At 40.4% G+C, this 17,280-nt stretch overlaps 1 protein-coding gene across 4 annotated transcripts in view; it reads right to left on the bottom strand.

The window, feature by feature from the left end:
- Window positions 1–17,280, bottom strand: part of scaper (S-phase cyclin A-associated protein in the ER) — a 57,343-nt gene that overhangs the window by 12,150 nt on the left and 27,913 nt on the right. For all 4 annotated transcript variants that reach the window (XM_077567341.1, XM_077567344.1, XM_077567342.1 and 1 more), the window contains 5 exons: window positions 12,338–12,453; window positions 7,245–7,368; window positions 5,827–6,056; window positions 3,609–3,764; window positions 1,650–1,884 (listed from right to left, as the gene is read on the bottom strand). In XM_077567341.1, the coding sequence (XP_077423467.1) occupies window positions 1,650–1,884; window positions 3,609–3,764; window positions 5,827–6,056; window positions 7,245–7,368; window positions 12,338–12,453 (861 nt within the window). The remainder of the gene's footprint in view (window positions 1–1,649; window positions 1,885–3,608; window positions 3,765–5,826; window positions 6,057–7,244; window positions 7,369–12,337; window positions 12,454–17,280) is intronic.

Below are 17,280 nucleotides of genomic sequence, written 5' to 3'. Positions count from 1 at the left end.
AGCACCAAAAGATCATCACAACTCCACTCAAACAGTTTGAGTATTGTAAAATCCATAAACAGTATACCTTTGGGGCTAAACATATTGTAAAGCCTTACAGCGACGCGTCAAGTTAAAATTGATCAAATGTATTAGACAAGTCAGAGTAGGGAGCTTTTATTAGGTGCATCTGCCTGTGCCTCGCTACATGTCAAACCAATTGTCTCAGTCACATGATACAGTACAAACGTAAGCCCACAAGCTTGCAAAAATGAGTCAAAAGTCCTTGTTAAAATACGGGTTTAATGTTACAGGTGATTCTCACGCACCAAGCCCGCTCTGCGTAATATGCGACGACAAGCTCACAAATAAGGCAATGAAAACGGCCAAAAAAGCACTTAATATGTTGCTTCATTTCCAACATCCTATATTTATAAAGCAGGATTTTATGCAACGAGATCGACCAAAACAAAATTGCAGAGTAGGCTGGACATACGGTACTATAAAATATATTTCGAGTTTCAATGGCGCTCCAAGATGGGACAAGCTCATTGAAGGTAATCAAGTCAGACATTTAACTAATTACATTAATTACTATATTCAGTGTAAGGGTGCGTTGTATTAAAAACATGTTTTTCTATATCAGTCAGTCAAAAAAAATAGCTTTACGTGAAACCATCGCAAGGCACATAAAAGGCTGAGGACCACTTGAGTTCAAGACATAGCGGCGGAGTAGATCAGAGTTAGATGTTCAAATAAATAACCTTTTCTGCACAGTGATGCTGCTGTTTTCTCCTCCTTGGGCTTACTTAACACACGGCCCAGTTTACAGTGCTAATCACTTGTGCTCGTCCCAACCACTGACCCACCGGGATCTAATCAATCCTGACAACAGACCACAGGTCAGAGGTCATCTGTGTTTATGTCCACAGGTCACTTTTGTCCTGCGGAGAGAAACTCCACCTCGAACAACGGATCAAGTTTACAGATTTATTCGATCAAGGAAAGATAAATATTTGTAGTTGTTTTTTTTTTTTTTTCTGTGGGCACTGAGATTGTTTTTAACCCTGGAGAACCCACAGGGTCAAATTTGGCCCCTATAAATTCTGCTACTCAAATAACAAAGACCTGTTTTTTTTTTTCCAGCAGTGATTTTGTCCCTGCGTTCTTGTTTCCATTGGCCAAAAGTGTGTTTGTACATTCAAAATCCAGTTCTAAAATGCATCAAATAAAACAAAAAAATTATATTGTTCAATGTAGCTGTGTATTTGATTGATTATTTTCTTAAATTCTAAATAGTTTACTGACAGTTTTTGTTATTCTGATTTTTCGAAATGATACCACTAAATCCCAAAAGGGTCAAATTTCGCCCATATCCTAAATTGGGGAATAAAGGGTTAAAATTGAAAAAACATATATTTTGGTGTTCAGTGAACTTATAGCAATCATTTAATATATAATTCATAATTTTCCAAAGAAGAAAAGGGTTCTTGGGTTCTCCAGAGTTAATGATTGGGTTAGCTGATGAACAATGATTTCTTCTTCCTCCAGAATTTTGTAGAAAGCAAGCACAATACACGAAAATGACACATTTGTCCTTTTTGATACCAAGGGTGTGCTAAACCAATAGTTTCTTTGTTAACACAAAACTATATCATTATTGTGGATACCTGGAAGGCAGAGAGGTCAAGCAGGGCAAAACTGTTGAGGAAGCGGATGCCTTGCAAAGCCACCTGGATGACCCCTGGGCTGTAAGGTTCCTGGCTCTGAGAGGATGACTCTGGCGAGAAGCTGTGCAGCAGGATGGAATACAGCGTGTGCACCACTCCCACCAGGTCTGTCGATTGCAGCAGGGCCGTCAGCCCGGTTGGGTCCTGCCGCTTGTTGTCAAATATACTAGACGCACTGAGGAGGAGACGGGAAATGCATGGTCAATAATAGAAAGAGAGAAGAATAATGAAAATAAAATGGGATCTCCCGGGTCACTCCATCCACAGCCCATTAATTGTGCAAAATGTAATTTACACAAAAGCACATCTGCAAAGTATTACTTGATAAAACTAAAATATCTACATATTATGTTACTTTTGTGACCACCTCAAATGAATCCTGCTAAAAAGGCCTCCACAGCAGCAGCCATGATTTGCAGTCATGCACAGTGGAGGGTGTGTGACCTCTGGAAGGAACCCACAGTGCGTGCTGATACTTGACGTTAGCCAACAGGCCTTGTGTGAAGTATGCTGCTACACTAGAACACAACCTCCTAATGCCATTATAATCCCCAGACACAGCAACTGGCATGGACTAAATATTCTACATGGCCACTGAACATTCTCTCACGTGACGCACAGACAGCATAACTACGCCTGTTAGATGCTGAATGAGGTTCATGGGCATGGCAGAAAAAAAGATAGATTTAAAAACCTGTGTGTCTATTAGCTATATTCTAATGCTAATTTCGGCAAAACGGAAACTAATACAAATATAATTTTTTTTCCTAATGAAAGGAGAGACTCTAATCTTTTTTTTTGGTAGGTTCCAATAGCAATAGAACACAGGGCCTTGCAAAATCAGTCAAAATCCAGTAAAACAGCCAGGAGCGGAAGGAGTTGCTTCAGTGAAAATGTCTGGGAGTGAATGAGTTAAGTGTTACTCAAGCTGATGTCAATCATCAGCAAGTATGAGATGAAAATATTTTCATAATCAAATACAATTGTAAACATAAATGAAAAAGATTCTCAATTGTCTTAAAGTGCAATAATTAAGGTCTTTCATAAATGTAATAAAATACTTTTAAATTCATGTGAACAGCAAATTTCAAGAAAACAAGATACACAAAAAATTCGGCCTTGAAAAATTCTATTTTCTTAAGAATTTATGGGAAAAGAGATGTATAAAATGATCGATTCATGGTTGTCGGAATCGATATCGGGCTTGGATTCATTAAATTTTTAAACCCAGCCCTAGTGTCTATTTCTCTAAACTTTGTCAAACTAAGCTGTCACAGCATAGCTCTGCTATGCTATCAATCATGCTTAGATACTAGAACACAACCTTTCCTATAAGGGGGAAAAAAATGACTAATGTACTTTTAATCTTCTTCCACCTGCTAAGTGTCTGACGACGTGAACATTCTGTTCCTTGGCACTGAGGTGAGGCAGTCACGGAAAAAAATCTTAAACTAATAATGCTATTTGATATCAATATTAAGCAGAAAAAAATGCATTAAGTGCATTCCCCGGTAAAATGTGCGACATCAAAGCGTATCCCAGCTACTGTGGGCAATGTTGCTTTCAAGTGAAGAACTTTGGCGCTGATGTCCATTGGTGTGACTGTATGCTTAGCCTCTGTCAGCAGCACCACTGAACCTCTCTTTAGGGGAGGTCACCGCCGCACATGTGGGTGGGCTCCCCCCCGAGCTGCAAGCTAAGGTTTATGGTGAGTGACAGAGAGCCGGGTCAAGTAGATGCCTATCTCGATCGGCGGTAACGACAGCTTAGCTAGCTGGCTGGAGGAAACGATCCGCCGGCTGATTGTAGAGGAACCAACTGTCTTTGTTTGAGTAACCATGGGAGTCATCATTAGTGATCGAGAAAAAAAAACAAGACACACAACAGAGACATGCTTACCGTCCCGTTACGACAAAGCACAGCTTGCACATGCTGTACAGCAAAGCTGAGGCTTGCTGGAGGAAAGCGGACATCTTGGGGTGCTCATCCACAGGACTTTGGATGGATAGGAAGCACCCATACAGTTTGTCAATCAAACCCATGTTGACCACATAGCTGCAAGAAGAGAAAGACATGCAACCAAATGGACCAAAGATAAATTTGATGTCTTACAAAATAAATCCCTAACCTCACATCTCTGCAACAGAAAGCTAACAACTCATTTCCACCCTCCTCCCAGTGCAATTACTGTAATATCTGTAATTTGTCTTTGCCAATGGCAGGTCTCATGATCAAGTTTCCTTGTGGTCTTTTCAGCCACAAATCACTCCTAATAGTGTCATTAGAAGGCCTTTTGTGTATACTTACCTAGGGGCCATCTTCCTGCTGTTTCAGTATGCCTAAATATTTGTTGCCCATCAACACAGCCTTGGACTAATTGCGTAATAGTGACTGAAGCTACCAAATCAATTAATTCAACCAATAAAGCTGAGGCTTTTTGAAAAGTTCTAGAAAACAGTTTTATGAATTACACGGTTGGATTTTGTGTGAAGAACGTGCTTGTATAACAAACAGCCTTCCGTCGATGTGTATTTCTTCGTCACTATTGAGGGGCCCCTTAAAACAGGTGACGATGCCGATATTCCATTGCAGCCCATTCGACACTTGAACCCGTTTCCAATTGTTTTGACTTCTTCCTCTTTCTCAGACTGACTTTGGCTGAAAGGATCCATCCTCACGTTGACTGCTTTGTTCAACGTCTGCGTTATGTTTGACAAGCTGCTTGGTGGTCGCACTTGCTGCTTGGCGCCACATCATGTGAGCCTGAACTAAAAACATTTATGACAATGACGAAGGTCTAAAAGCACTGAAACCAAAACTGAGAATGCGGTAATAAGCAAAAACGAAATTGTGAGCTGCTTTCCGTGTGATATATGGTCCGGTATAATGAGAGTGTCAAAACGAAAGCTAAAAATGTTTTGATCTTTTGTCCTTTCTCACTTGCTAATACATTACAGAAGGCCGTTGAGGTAAATCCTCTGCTCATACTTGGGATTAACTGAGACCACGCCATTTTTCTCAAGGCCTCTCCTGTCTCCAGGGTTACGACTAGGTCAGTGGATGAGAGTGGCGGTTCCTTGCAGCTGCTCCAACATGATGAATCACGGCTTGTGGGAGGGACGGGAGAAAGGACGCACTCATGCAATGGCTTCTTCATGGGGCCAGGCCTGCCTTTCCTCATAGCCCGCATTTCTCCATCACAGGTTACCTCCTACAGTCCAGACCTGCATGGCGAGCTCCAACGGCAGGTTCAAGGGCACCTTTCAAAGCCCTGCAAGTGCTCTCTGTTTACATTACCATGCACCCACCCCTCTAGAAATGTATCCTACTTGAAATGTGTGTGCATAGAGTACAAATTGGAAAAATGCCAGAATACACGCTCATTCTCACACTACTCCCATTTTGACGAAACAACCATTTGGTCGATTTCCAAGAGGGCTCACATTTTGCCAGCTAATACTTCAAGAGACATGCCACAGAAGATCCATAGGTTGAAATCTTGCACTCATTTAAAAGGGAAGTTAACCCCCCAAATTTTTTGACAATAATATGTTCTATGCAGCCCCACTAATCTAAATATGGTATTCTGGTTAATATTACGTTAGTGGAATACGAGTTAAGCAGCAAAATCCAGCTGTTTTTTTTATCCATCTCAGGGGGCGGCCATTTTGCCACTTGAAGATGACGTCAATGTTGCTCAGGTCTTCAGTTAACAACCAATCACAGCGCAGCTTCAGAAGCCAGGTGAGCTCTAATTGGTTGTTGCCTGAGCCCTGAGCAACATTGATGTCATCTTCAGTCGACAACAAGTGGCAAAATGTATGACAATAACATCCAAAACACTGGGAAGTATGCATGGTGATTTCTTCACATTATTCAAATTTTTGGACATCCTGTTTTCGTGGGTTTTATGAGCTGGAAGCCCAAATAATGTAAAAATAAACAAATACTTGAATTTACTTAAGTGGTGGGCCCTGAATCTATAATCTATGAAAGTTTGACTTTTTGAATGGAATTATGGAAATTATTCAACTTTTCAAGGATATTCTAATTAATGGACGAGCACCTGTATAGCAACAAAAATGACCCAGTAAATAAAAGAAGAAATGGGAAATACCTGATTAGGTCTTGTGTGCGAGTATTGAAAGAGTCTGTGGTAGAGTTCTTGACCTTGGGATCTGGCGAAGAAATCAACGTGTTTTCCACTTTCCCTGATTCGGAGGTCAGCGGCGACAGGCACCCCAAGATGGTAGCTGTGGTCTGCAATAGGCCGGTGGTAAAACCCTCAAACACTTGCTTGTTAACACTGCGGCCAAAGATGGACTTGTCCTCATCAGGGACATAAAGCTGCAAAACAAAAACAAAACAATCACACTGAGGCCAACATGAAATATGCAGTAATTGTTAAATGTACAAAGTTAAAAATAAAAATCCCTTTCCCAATATATATGCCACTTTAAAAAAGCTTACAAAAAATATTTAGCACTACAGGCTTTTCATACCATTGTATGTTTAACTAATTGTCTAAAAAGTTAGGTTTACACAGCGATGCGTAACACTAAAACGTTTGGCTGGCTCTAATGGCTGAGTTGAATGCTGCCAGTGTAGGTTAAAGCAAGACCAATGCCGACATTCTCCAAAAATCTAATTAAAGAGGGGATTCGCTCATAACATGGCAAGGCAAACCCTGCCGTACTCAGTTCCCTGCAACTTGCATACCAGGACCTAAGACGTGTTAAAGTACAGGAAAAGTGTTAAACAACATCAAGCACAAATGATGTGTCAGAGCGCAAACAATTTCTCAGGTCAGGGGAAAAAAAGATTTGTCTGTTGCAACCCTACTAGACATGTCAGTCAATGTAGCAGCAGCTGTGATGTTTTATATAAACTGAAACAAAGATGCCAACCTCTCTCTGTCGTGCCCTAAGGAAATATGACTGCTTTGAATTGGAACTCAGAACAGAAGAAAGAAACCCCAACAGAGTTCATGCATGTATCACAAACGAGTGCCTGCAACTTGTCCCGTCTGTGTGTGGCGAGTACGGCTCAGCTAGCCGGCACCAGTAGATGTTTGCCGAGGGATGAAGTTGACTTCTTACAGGGTGATGAAAGAAAAAGACCTGACGTGTTGCAAAGCCGAATAACTGGCTGTGCACGCAAATACTCTTTGTGAAAAGGTGTTGAAGTGTTCCACTGAACAATCACAAACACTGCACGGGAGCTTTAATAAAACATGCATGGGCTATTTCACATATTATTATGTATTTGCACTCTAAATAGCTGTTGAGGTTACCAAAATAATAGAGTTTGTAATTCTACCATTACAGCCGTGTTTCACAACGTTTATTGAACCAAGGCACCAATTTTGCATTTGAAAAATCTTACAGTGCACCACCAAACGAAAGGCTCACAAAAAATGGTGAATACCGAAAAAAAATAAATAAATCATGATCGTCTGAATTTTCTCACAAATTGAATTTGTCAGTGAAAAATCCGGCCTGTTTAATTGAACACAACATTGATATATGGACTTACTGTTAGCTGGTGGAGCAGCACGTCCATGAGGAGTGCGATCTTGTTGCTAAACAGCACATAGGAGCAATTGAGGGGGCAGCAGGAGCATGTATAGTAGTAGGTATTCACAGCAACGCAAAGGGACCTAAGAAAGAAAAGGGCAATTATGAATATATTAAGAGATTGGATTAAGAAAAAAACAATGGCACCTTGATTTAATAGTTAGATTTTGTTCCATGACTTAAGGTTGAAACTCATAATTTGTATCTCAAATCAACTCTCCCCATTGAAGTGAATTGAAATGCCATTAATCCGTTCCAACACCCCCCTAATTTTTATTTTTTATTTTTAAAAAAAGTAAAAGTGGTAGTAATTTTAAAATACAAATATAACATCTCTCTCTTGCTCTCCCTTCTCAATCTGGCAGCGGTGACACGGAGGAGGGCTTACCTAACCAGTGAGAGCTCAATAGATGCAACCCTCAATTTATGGGCTTCTTAATGCCACAATCACTTGCAATTTTCACTTTCTTGGGTGCCATTCAGTTGGCCAATTTACAGGAAACAAAAAAACAAAAAAACAGATACCTGAAATATTTACTGCACAGCACAAATTATTTTTACGTGGCATACTATAGTACAATTAGTATAGTTTAATATTTGTCCAAAAAGTTTGTTTGTAAACCGGTTTTTGTGTGTGTGTGTGAACTGAATACATTCACAATTGGACTCATTCACTCATTAGGAAACTAAACACACTTTTGTGTACTTGTGCTTAGAGTGTAGTTTGTCTTCCTAAGTCAAAGGCATATCTCAGTGGCAACGTGAAAACGGTTTAACGGATGAAACCCGTATCAGGTACTTATGAGGAGGCACACGAGACTTCCTCAAGGCAGTGGAACATAATCTCAGTCTCATTTTGGCTGAGATTTTGCAGCATTTCCACTGAAGAGATAAAGCCGTTCCGGCCCCAGGCAGTTCCAGCGATAAGAATGCCAGCTTGCCTCTGTATTCTGTGTGATCTAAAACAAACACCAAAGAAGACTGATGCCGTAGATAACTGACCAGTCCTTCGGCGGTGACACTACATTTGCCCAGCTAATATTTCCTGACAACTGTATATTTTAGCAATTGGCAACATGGCGTGTTGCATCAACACGGTGGGGAAAAAGGAATCTGCCTCGTGTCTAAAAAGCAGGCCATGGTAATTTCAATTGGTAAACATTTTGATATCTACCAAAGCCTTCACCGCCTTCACATCTGCTGCTACTTTTCAGTCAAGCCACGCTGGCATAAGACAAGGAAAATATATTAGGCTGAGGGAGATCCGAGTCGGAGACTAACTTTGTTAGAATTCTCAAGTAGCGAGCAGACATCTTGTGCTTCCATAACATGTTAACACATTTATCTAAACTAAGACGTAGTCCAGTGGCAAACATCAAGTCTGATGACAAAATGCAATGTGGAGCAGGAGGTAACAAAAATACACAAAGGCATAATAAAATAAGGCTGTGAGCTAGCAGCCATCTGCCAAAATGGCATTCTTCCTCATTTGACGGTCGGTGGTAAGATGATCAGCTTGTTTTGATGAAAAAAAGTAATGTCAGTTTGAATAAAATCATAAAATGCTGCGCACGGCTTACAAAATCCAAACTTTGGTAGCCAAGGACAGGAGTTAACTAAGGTGCTCAACGTCACCATGATTGTATCCAAGATCTTGGCCTTGTTTGAGTTTAGCCTCATTCCACAGCATCACAGAAGTCTGAGATGAAAAGATTGCCTTCTGCCAAAGAGCTATCAACACAGCAACAAGTTCATTGTGGTCCATTGAAGCAACGGTAACAACTGTGCTGTAGGCCTGTTGTGCGTACTTCCCTATAAATGCCATCGTATACATCCTATAAAGTACACCAATAAGTAGCAGAGCCAGCATTACATTTATTATTTTATTAACAGTAAACCATAGGAATTTTTATTCTAATGTGATTAAATGTATGTCTATTTCCTGTTTTCTCTGACTGGCTTTACCAAAATCAATTCAGTTCTCTAGATACCAATCTAGGCCTCTGGCATAACCACTCACCCAATAGCCAATGTAATGAGCATGCAATTGCTTTGTAACACAGCTAATCGGGCTTGTCTTTGGTCATCTCCGAACAAATGGGGAGTCTATCAAAGACATGTTTGTCTTATGCCCTTACACCAGCTTGTACAATGAGGCATCGCAGCGATCTGTCTTTGGTTTCCTCCCACCTAATTGAGCTTGATGAGGCCGACACCTGATAGGCCGCCCTCTCTGGGAATCTCTCTATCCCAATAGCCATTCGTGACGGCGCCAGTCAAGAGATTTTGAGAGACAATTTAGTAAAGTGCCACGCCATCTTGTCTCATGTTACTCAAACATATTGTCTTAGGCGTGTCGGTTGACCGGTGGAGGCAACATTCCTTCAGTTGCACCTCCATGCAGGTTCTGATTGTTCTTTGCATGGTGATCCCAAAAGTGACCACGGCAAATCTGTTCATCCACTAAATCCAGATAATGGTCACAATTGTGCTATGAAATTACCATACTTACTAAAGCCTGACATTTCAGACAGAATAATGAATAAGCGATAATCTGCACCCTGACGCCCAAGTGTATCTCACAAAACAGGGATTAACATTTTACCTGTGAAGCTTTGTGTTAAATCCTTGGAGAAATGTGGATGGGAGGTGGAGGGATGGCATACACCTGATCAACTTTAACCCCAATCTGTAGCTGCTTGTGTGGCCTGTGGCCTTTTGCGTGATAGGGTTAAAGTGTGGGGAGGTGGAGTTAATTGCAATTTCTGTTAGTATATCTCTTCATGAGGTCCACATAGGAAGTCCAGAACAATTCAGAGTTTCAATTAAACTAATGATGGCTTGCAATTAAAAAGTAAACACTAATGAAACTGAAGTCATTAAGGTTTTTGGTAATGTAGTTTTAACATCAAACAAATCTCCCAATGCCATTTATAAAGACATCAAACATGCAAAAGGCTCTTTTTGTCACTGCCTTGATTTATCTACCCTGGGATCTGTGCTCCTCAAGTCTCACATTTCTCACTCTCTGTACGCTTCCTATATGAGCAGTCAAGCTTGGCTGGAGTAAACCGGCAGAAATCTGACCAACTTCCAGATCAGGTTGAGTCACTGCCTCTTAAACAGGGCAAATTTGTGTTCAGGGGAAGAAAAAGAACCCTAAGCCAAAATAGAAAAGGTGAGGAGGAAATCCAGTTCCTTGTGCTGTCAAACAATCCTTTCATTCACTGCTATCTAAATGACATTTAATTTGATTCTGCTGCTGATCACTCTGATACCCTGAGTGCTTCCAGGACATCGACTCTGGTTGTTGCTCAACACTGGTCAGGTAGAAGGGGGTGGGGAATCTGATGAGCCGTAACACGGCGTCATGCACACACTCAAACAAATGGTGGAAAACATCCTGAAATAAAGCCACTGGCAGCGGGTCTAATTTCACAGGATACACCACGTCATATGAGACAAGAGGCGCAAATACAAATTGGGTTGACACGCATGTCCATGGACTCCTCAAGCTTGATCAAGTTACCATGACAACATTATCTGTCTTTTCAAGTCAAAGCAGTATTAACTACATTATTTGGTACACTTACAAACTTCTAATGAGTGATTCCAATCTCCTCTCGTGTAGCTACTTAATGCAAAATTGTAATTCCACAACCATGCAGCCAACACAGGGTTACACCGGGACATAAGTAGAAGTTTGCAGAGGAATTAGCTCATTAATGTAATGGTAACAGGATGGAGTTAACATCCCTGGGGAGAGATATGACCAGTGCATCACCGCAGTTGCCACCCTTAAATTGCTCTGCTCATCTGGCAAGAGGAAGCGATCAATATGGTAGCATCAATTGTAAACAGAATAGAACGGACTCTGGGGCTAGTGTCTACATGGTGGTCCATTATGACGTGAAGCCAACCAGATGAAGGATAGTGACAAGTAGACAGCCTGACTACTTCTTTTTACTAGTTAGCAAGAACGCTGACAAATAGTCATTAGCCAGATGTCTCATGACATTGCCAAAGAACAATGTGTTTTTATATCATCCTTGTTGTGGCCAAAGGGGCATTACACTTAAATATTAGCATTTTTCCAAAGGACAGATAAACCGAGTTCAAATATAGCCAATGAAAGCTGAAATGTGACCAATCAAGGTCATTTTCTAAAGCTATTGTGTCTTGGATGAGGGGAGATGTATGACTACTATAAAGCTGAATATGACAGAAATTTATGTCATTAGAACTCAAAGATGATTGTAGATTTTTCTATACAAGGTCACAGCTTAGTACAGAGTGAATCAAAACATGGTTAAATTAATAATTAAACAGAAATCTGCTGCTAAGGATTCCCTCAGATTAGGATGATTGATTCAAGCTCCCCTGAAAAAAAAAATCAATAGACAAGTGATGCCCTTAAAAGCCTTATAAATAAAAGAATTTCTCCATTAGCGGGGATTCAGAGACCACTAAATGCTAATGAATGGAAGAGCAAGGCCATTCTGCTCCATTACAGAGTTCCACTAGAAGTAGCACTGCCTCTCAAATGTTATCTACGGGAAGGCCCAGCAAACTCCAGACCCACAACTCAAAAATACCCTGCACTCTAAATGGCAAATGGGACACGTTGCCACAGTAAAGAATGAACTCAAATTGATTGGCGAAATGGAACTGCTTTCAAATTTCTACGAACACATTGTTACTCATTGATACATTTTAAGCGTATTTATTGAGATGCGACTATAAACCAGAAATTTACTGGGTTTGTTAGGATAGACGCCACAAAATGAAACGGCAACTGTGCCATTTCTGTGCATTAGAAAAACAAACTTCACTGTTCTGTGTAAACAAATCTGAAATGAGAAGCGGTCACAAGGGATGAAATAGAACCAGGTGATTTCTTTGTCAATTTTCAAACATAAAGTCCACTTCTTGTGAGTTCAGCCAGCGGGAACGAACTGGTGTAAAATGCACAAATAAATCGTGCTCAACTGAAAGTTAACTACAAATTCTGTGAAGTAGATTACCCATGTGCAATTTAAACATGGTACTAACTTGTAAGGGATACGGGGAAGGGCGGTAGGTGAAGCGGCAGCAGAGACGACCTGCAGGATTTGCTCCAAAGCTGATAGGCCGCCGCCCACTTGGAAGGCTACTTGGTCTGCGGTGTTCTATAGAGGAAGGGACAGAGACAGACAGAGAAAGAGAAAGACAAAAGTTAGCTTTAAGACAGTAAGCCACAGACTGCACAGGCATGATTATATGGCTCCCACGAGGGCAGGAGGTTTTTTCTTCTAAAGGGGTAACGTATTGAAATTCAAAACAAAGTGACCCCCGTTGAATCTTTAAACGTGCAGCCTGTCCCACCTGCAATCAAGTTTCAGTAGGGGGCATATGGCTATGTTGGGTGGGTGGTCTCAACAAATGGCCAGAGTCAAAAAAACAATGACAAAATGGCAGTTTCTGCAATCGGTCAAGATTTAGCTTTCCACTTTGTACTCAGTGGAAGTGCAGTACAATCTCTAGCGGCGTTGGTTATCTACTTATCTAATTTATCTAGAAAAATTATTCCAGCCACTTAAAGGCCTTAACCCTGGAGAACCCAATAACCCTTTTCTTCTTTGGAAAATTATGAATTATACATTAAATGACTGCTATAAATTCACTGAACACCAAAATATATGTTTTTTTCAATTTTAACCCTTTATTCCCTAATTTAGGATTAGGGCGAAATTTGACCATTTTGGGATTTAGGGGTATCATTTTGAAAAATCAGAATAACAAAAACTGTCAGTAAACTATTTAGAATTTAAGAAACTAATCAATCAAATACACAGCTACATTGAACAATATATTTTCTTGTTTTATTTGTTGCATTTTAGAACTGGATTTTGAATGTTCAAACACACTTTGGCCAATGGAAACAAGAACACAGGGACAAAATCACTGCCGAAAAAAAAAAAGAAGAAGGTCTTTGTTATTTGAGTAGCAGAATTTATAGGGGCCAAATTTGACCCCGTGGGTTCTCCAGTTAAATGTGAAAATGAATTAGTCGATTGTTAATAATATTGTTGATTATTGTTTAATGGTGCCTTGAAGTTGGTTGGACATAAAAAGCTGATAACACTATCGGCCACATTTGTGTCTGCGCTGATAGGGAGGAAGTAGCTGTAGGGGTTTTATTGCTGAAGGACCTACTTGGACTTCAGCGGGCTGTGTTACACTGAAGGTCACCCCACCTCCTAATGAGGTTACAGGCTCCTTAGTGCTATGACAGCACTAATATCGAGCCACTTCACAGCGCTTTTGTTCCTTAGATGGTAAGTTGCCAACAAGCCTGAACACATGAGAGTTGAGCGCTTTGCTAAATGGCAGATAAGCTCTTCATCCGTCACTCATGCCAACTGAGGATCCAAATTCACCTTGATTATGGCGTTGCTCATAAACTTAAGAAATTGTTCGAAAGGTGGTTTGAGCTGTGTTGCCATTTTTAAATAGCTAAAGCGTACTAGCTAGAACATCCAATCCCTAATTAATTGGCTTTCAGTCACTAAGTTTAGCCCTTCTCCCTTAACGTTCCCAACAACACACCCATCTAAAAGCTCTGCGGCCAAAAGTGAGGCACCCCTTTCATAGGAGCTTATCAAACAGTATTTAATGCACTGAATGGGACCTGCCCAGTCCGGGCTGTCTCCTGTAGAGAGCAGACACAGCTCGGCTAGCTGGTATCTTCTGATGACAGATTTATTCAATGTGAAAATGGAACCAAACTGACTGAAAAGGATTACGTTCGAAACATCTATCATAGTCTCATAATAGCCTGACTTTTCAACCTTTCCATCCACTTGTAGTTGGCATTGAATTAAAGAATTTGATTTGTATTAAACACGCTATGTATGTGGAAACGTCGTTGCTCTAGACATTGGATTGTTAGCATTGGCGCTTAGTTCAGTAACACGGGACAGATTGGCCAGCAATTATAATTTATTTTTATTTTTATTTTTTTCTCCAGCAATTATAATTAATTACAGGCTAAACAGTGGAAACGACATTTCTTGAACTCTAACTGGTGAGCACAGATACTTACATATAGCAGTTTCTTTATTGGGCTGATAACTATTAAAAATACAGTTCATGTTCCCTTCCATTTTTTCAGATCAATCTTAACACCCAAATCAATATTAACAATAAAGGAGAAGTAGGTAATTTATCTTTCTGAAGCAGGACGGCCACCAAAGGCCAATCATTAAGACCCAAGTTAGAAGGATGGCTTCTGAATAATACAAGAAGGGGGAATCTTATTCAATTACTGTCCAGGGTCAACTATTGTTACCCCAGCTGATGGGAAGGCCGCAGCAGCTGCTAATTCCTGCACCCGTGTGTGCAGACCAGCCAGATTGCACTTTGTAGCCTCCTCCCACCAGACACTTTAATTACACGGAGGAGAGGTAATAGCCTCACTAGTCCAGCCTGACCAGCAGATGGACAAGCAAGTAGTCAAGTTGATATTAGACTTAAAAGTCTTCTATTCACTGTTTTGCATGAGGTGAGTGTGATGGATTGTCATTATACAGCCTTACGGAAAAGCCCAAACAAAACTCCCCAGCTCTGTTGGCAGCGAACCACATGAGGAAGTAAACATTTTGGAATTTGGTATAAACGCGCGTGTATGTTTTGGTGTAAGATTTAGTAAACTGGGAAATAGATTACCCTGTGAAATAAATGGACCATGCTAACTAAGTATAACAAAAATCAAAATTGAGAAACCATACAGTCACTCAAAGATAAATATAATTCCACATGCTTTGACTTGTGGTGATAAAATTATGAAAATATTTTGGAAACAATTACAAAACAACTTTGTTCAGGATCTAACCGTTTTGTTTTGTTACACCGTGGTAATATTCAAAATTGAATGTTTTTGACTCTCATTATTTCAGCATTTATACTTTTTGTGACAATTCTGGTCTAAACAACAATTTATCAGTTTGGGAGCATTATCCACTCAATAAGTATTTCATAATACTAAATACTAAAATCATTTGTACTATTTTGCCATTTTCTGCTTGCATAAGGTGTTTCTTAATTTATTTGGAATTTCCTTCCATCCATCCATCATCTGAACTGATTATCATTGTCAATTATAAACATAGAAATTAAACTTAAAAAAAAAACTGCCTGCTTTGCAGAGCATTTGAATGCACAACTTGTTTTCTACATATATAATTCTCTAACGAAGATGGACATGTAACGAAATGTACTCACTTCTGCCGCCATTGAACACTAGCCCTGTGCTGTCAATCTGACCTTCCCAAAACAGACTTTCAAAGTTCAAACTTTTCCATTCCCTATTCAGCAAAAGCAGGCTCTGACAGCTGGCATTGAAAACGCAAACAGAGCACACACTTTCAGGTACTCACAGGTCTGTGTTCCTGACATTTTCTTATACGTTGCGTATTTTCAGACATACCTTCATTGAAAACACTAATAAACACTTTGGGCAGTACATTACGATAAATAATAAGGAGTGTGTGTGGAGAAAAAGGAGCAGAAAATTGGAAAAATTTGCTTCTCAATCACTTGGAGTATAGCTAGAATTAGGTTTGACACAAAATAAACCATTAGAGGCCACCGAGGGAGAAACAAGCCGGGGTCAGAGAGAGACGCCGCGTAACCTCGCGAGCAGTGTGTGTGGGTGCGTGAAGGGGTGGGGCCCAAACGGCAGTGCAGGAGGGGAGTGTCGGGTGTTGTCTACAGAATTAGCAGCGAAAGTGGAGACTGAATCAGATATGGGGCAGAAAAACAAATCTGTAGGTGAGTCAGTGACATGAGAGATGCTTGTTAGGTCAAATAATCTAAACGGCCCCGACTTGAAGAGGCCAGACAGCCATGCTGACGAAGACTCTATTTATTTGACTTTGTCCAGGGATTAGAGAGAAAAGTGTTCCCCCGACTGCCCCATTTGCCAATCATGCGAGATGGTCGAGCACAACTTGACCAACAGGGTTTTACTTTTTTTTTTTTTTTTTTTTAAAAAAGAGGTGCAAGACAAGGCCTTCGATTTTCCTATGGAGCACATCTTCAGTGGCCCACTGACCCCTGACCTCATGTGCAAGTGGGCGGAGGAGAGAGGAGAGTTCCTCACGTAGTGACAGCTTGTGAGCTACTTACATCACAGCGGACTCCTCCTCTCTCCTTAGAGGAGGCTGTGCCAGCCAGTACTTCTTTCTAAGCGTCCCTGGGGAAATACGATAATAGCATCTCCGGTTATCCTGGTTGTCACTGATGGGACTCAATAATCTTTCTATTCTGACGCCCACAGACACACTGTGGGATGGTATAATGGCACAAACCACAACTTGGCAGGAAATTTATGCCTCATTACAGGAAGTGGGCTGTATATTTTCCTCATCATAAACATGGTGGCAGGTGTTTTAATGCTTTCCCTCTGCTCAAGTTAATATGGTTTTATAGAAAGAAAAAAAAAGCCAGAAACATGTTTCATATAAACTTTAGTTGGAACCACAGTTACAAGTAGCTGTATATCGAATATACGCATTCACTTACCTTTATGGAAAACCACAAGACCAGATTTATAGTCATGTGTTTGACGTATCAATTGCCACAGAGAGTGACATATGTCATAAACATGCTCTATCAACTACTAATTTTGACACGGTCATGGCATTTGGTCCATGTGTTAAAGAAAATGTTCAGCGCCATTTTCACTAAAAGCTACTGTAATTTCAGTTCAGTGTGGTACACATTTACTGTGTTCCCATTGTAAAGGCTCAAATAATGGCTAACCCTATCAACTTATCGGTAACACTTCAAATGGAAGTCAACCTTAAACATTTCTTGACAATACTATATGTGACCTCACTAGTGTAAACATGTCATTCTGATTAATATTACATTTTTGTAACATGAGTAATGAAGCAAAATCATTTTTATCCATCTCAGGGGGCGGCCATTTTGCCACTCGCTGTCGACTAAAG

Source organism: Vanacampus margaritifer, chromosome 6, assembly GCF_051991255.1.
Source record: "Vanacampus margaritifer isolate UIUO_Vmar chromosome 6, RoL_Vmar_1.0, whole genome shotgun sequence".
Taxonomy (NCBI): Eukaryota; Metazoa; Chordata; class Actinopteri; order Syngnathiformes; family Syngnathidae; genus Vanacampus; species Vanacampus margaritifer.
This window is presented reverse-complemented; position numbering and strand designations above follow the sequence as displayed.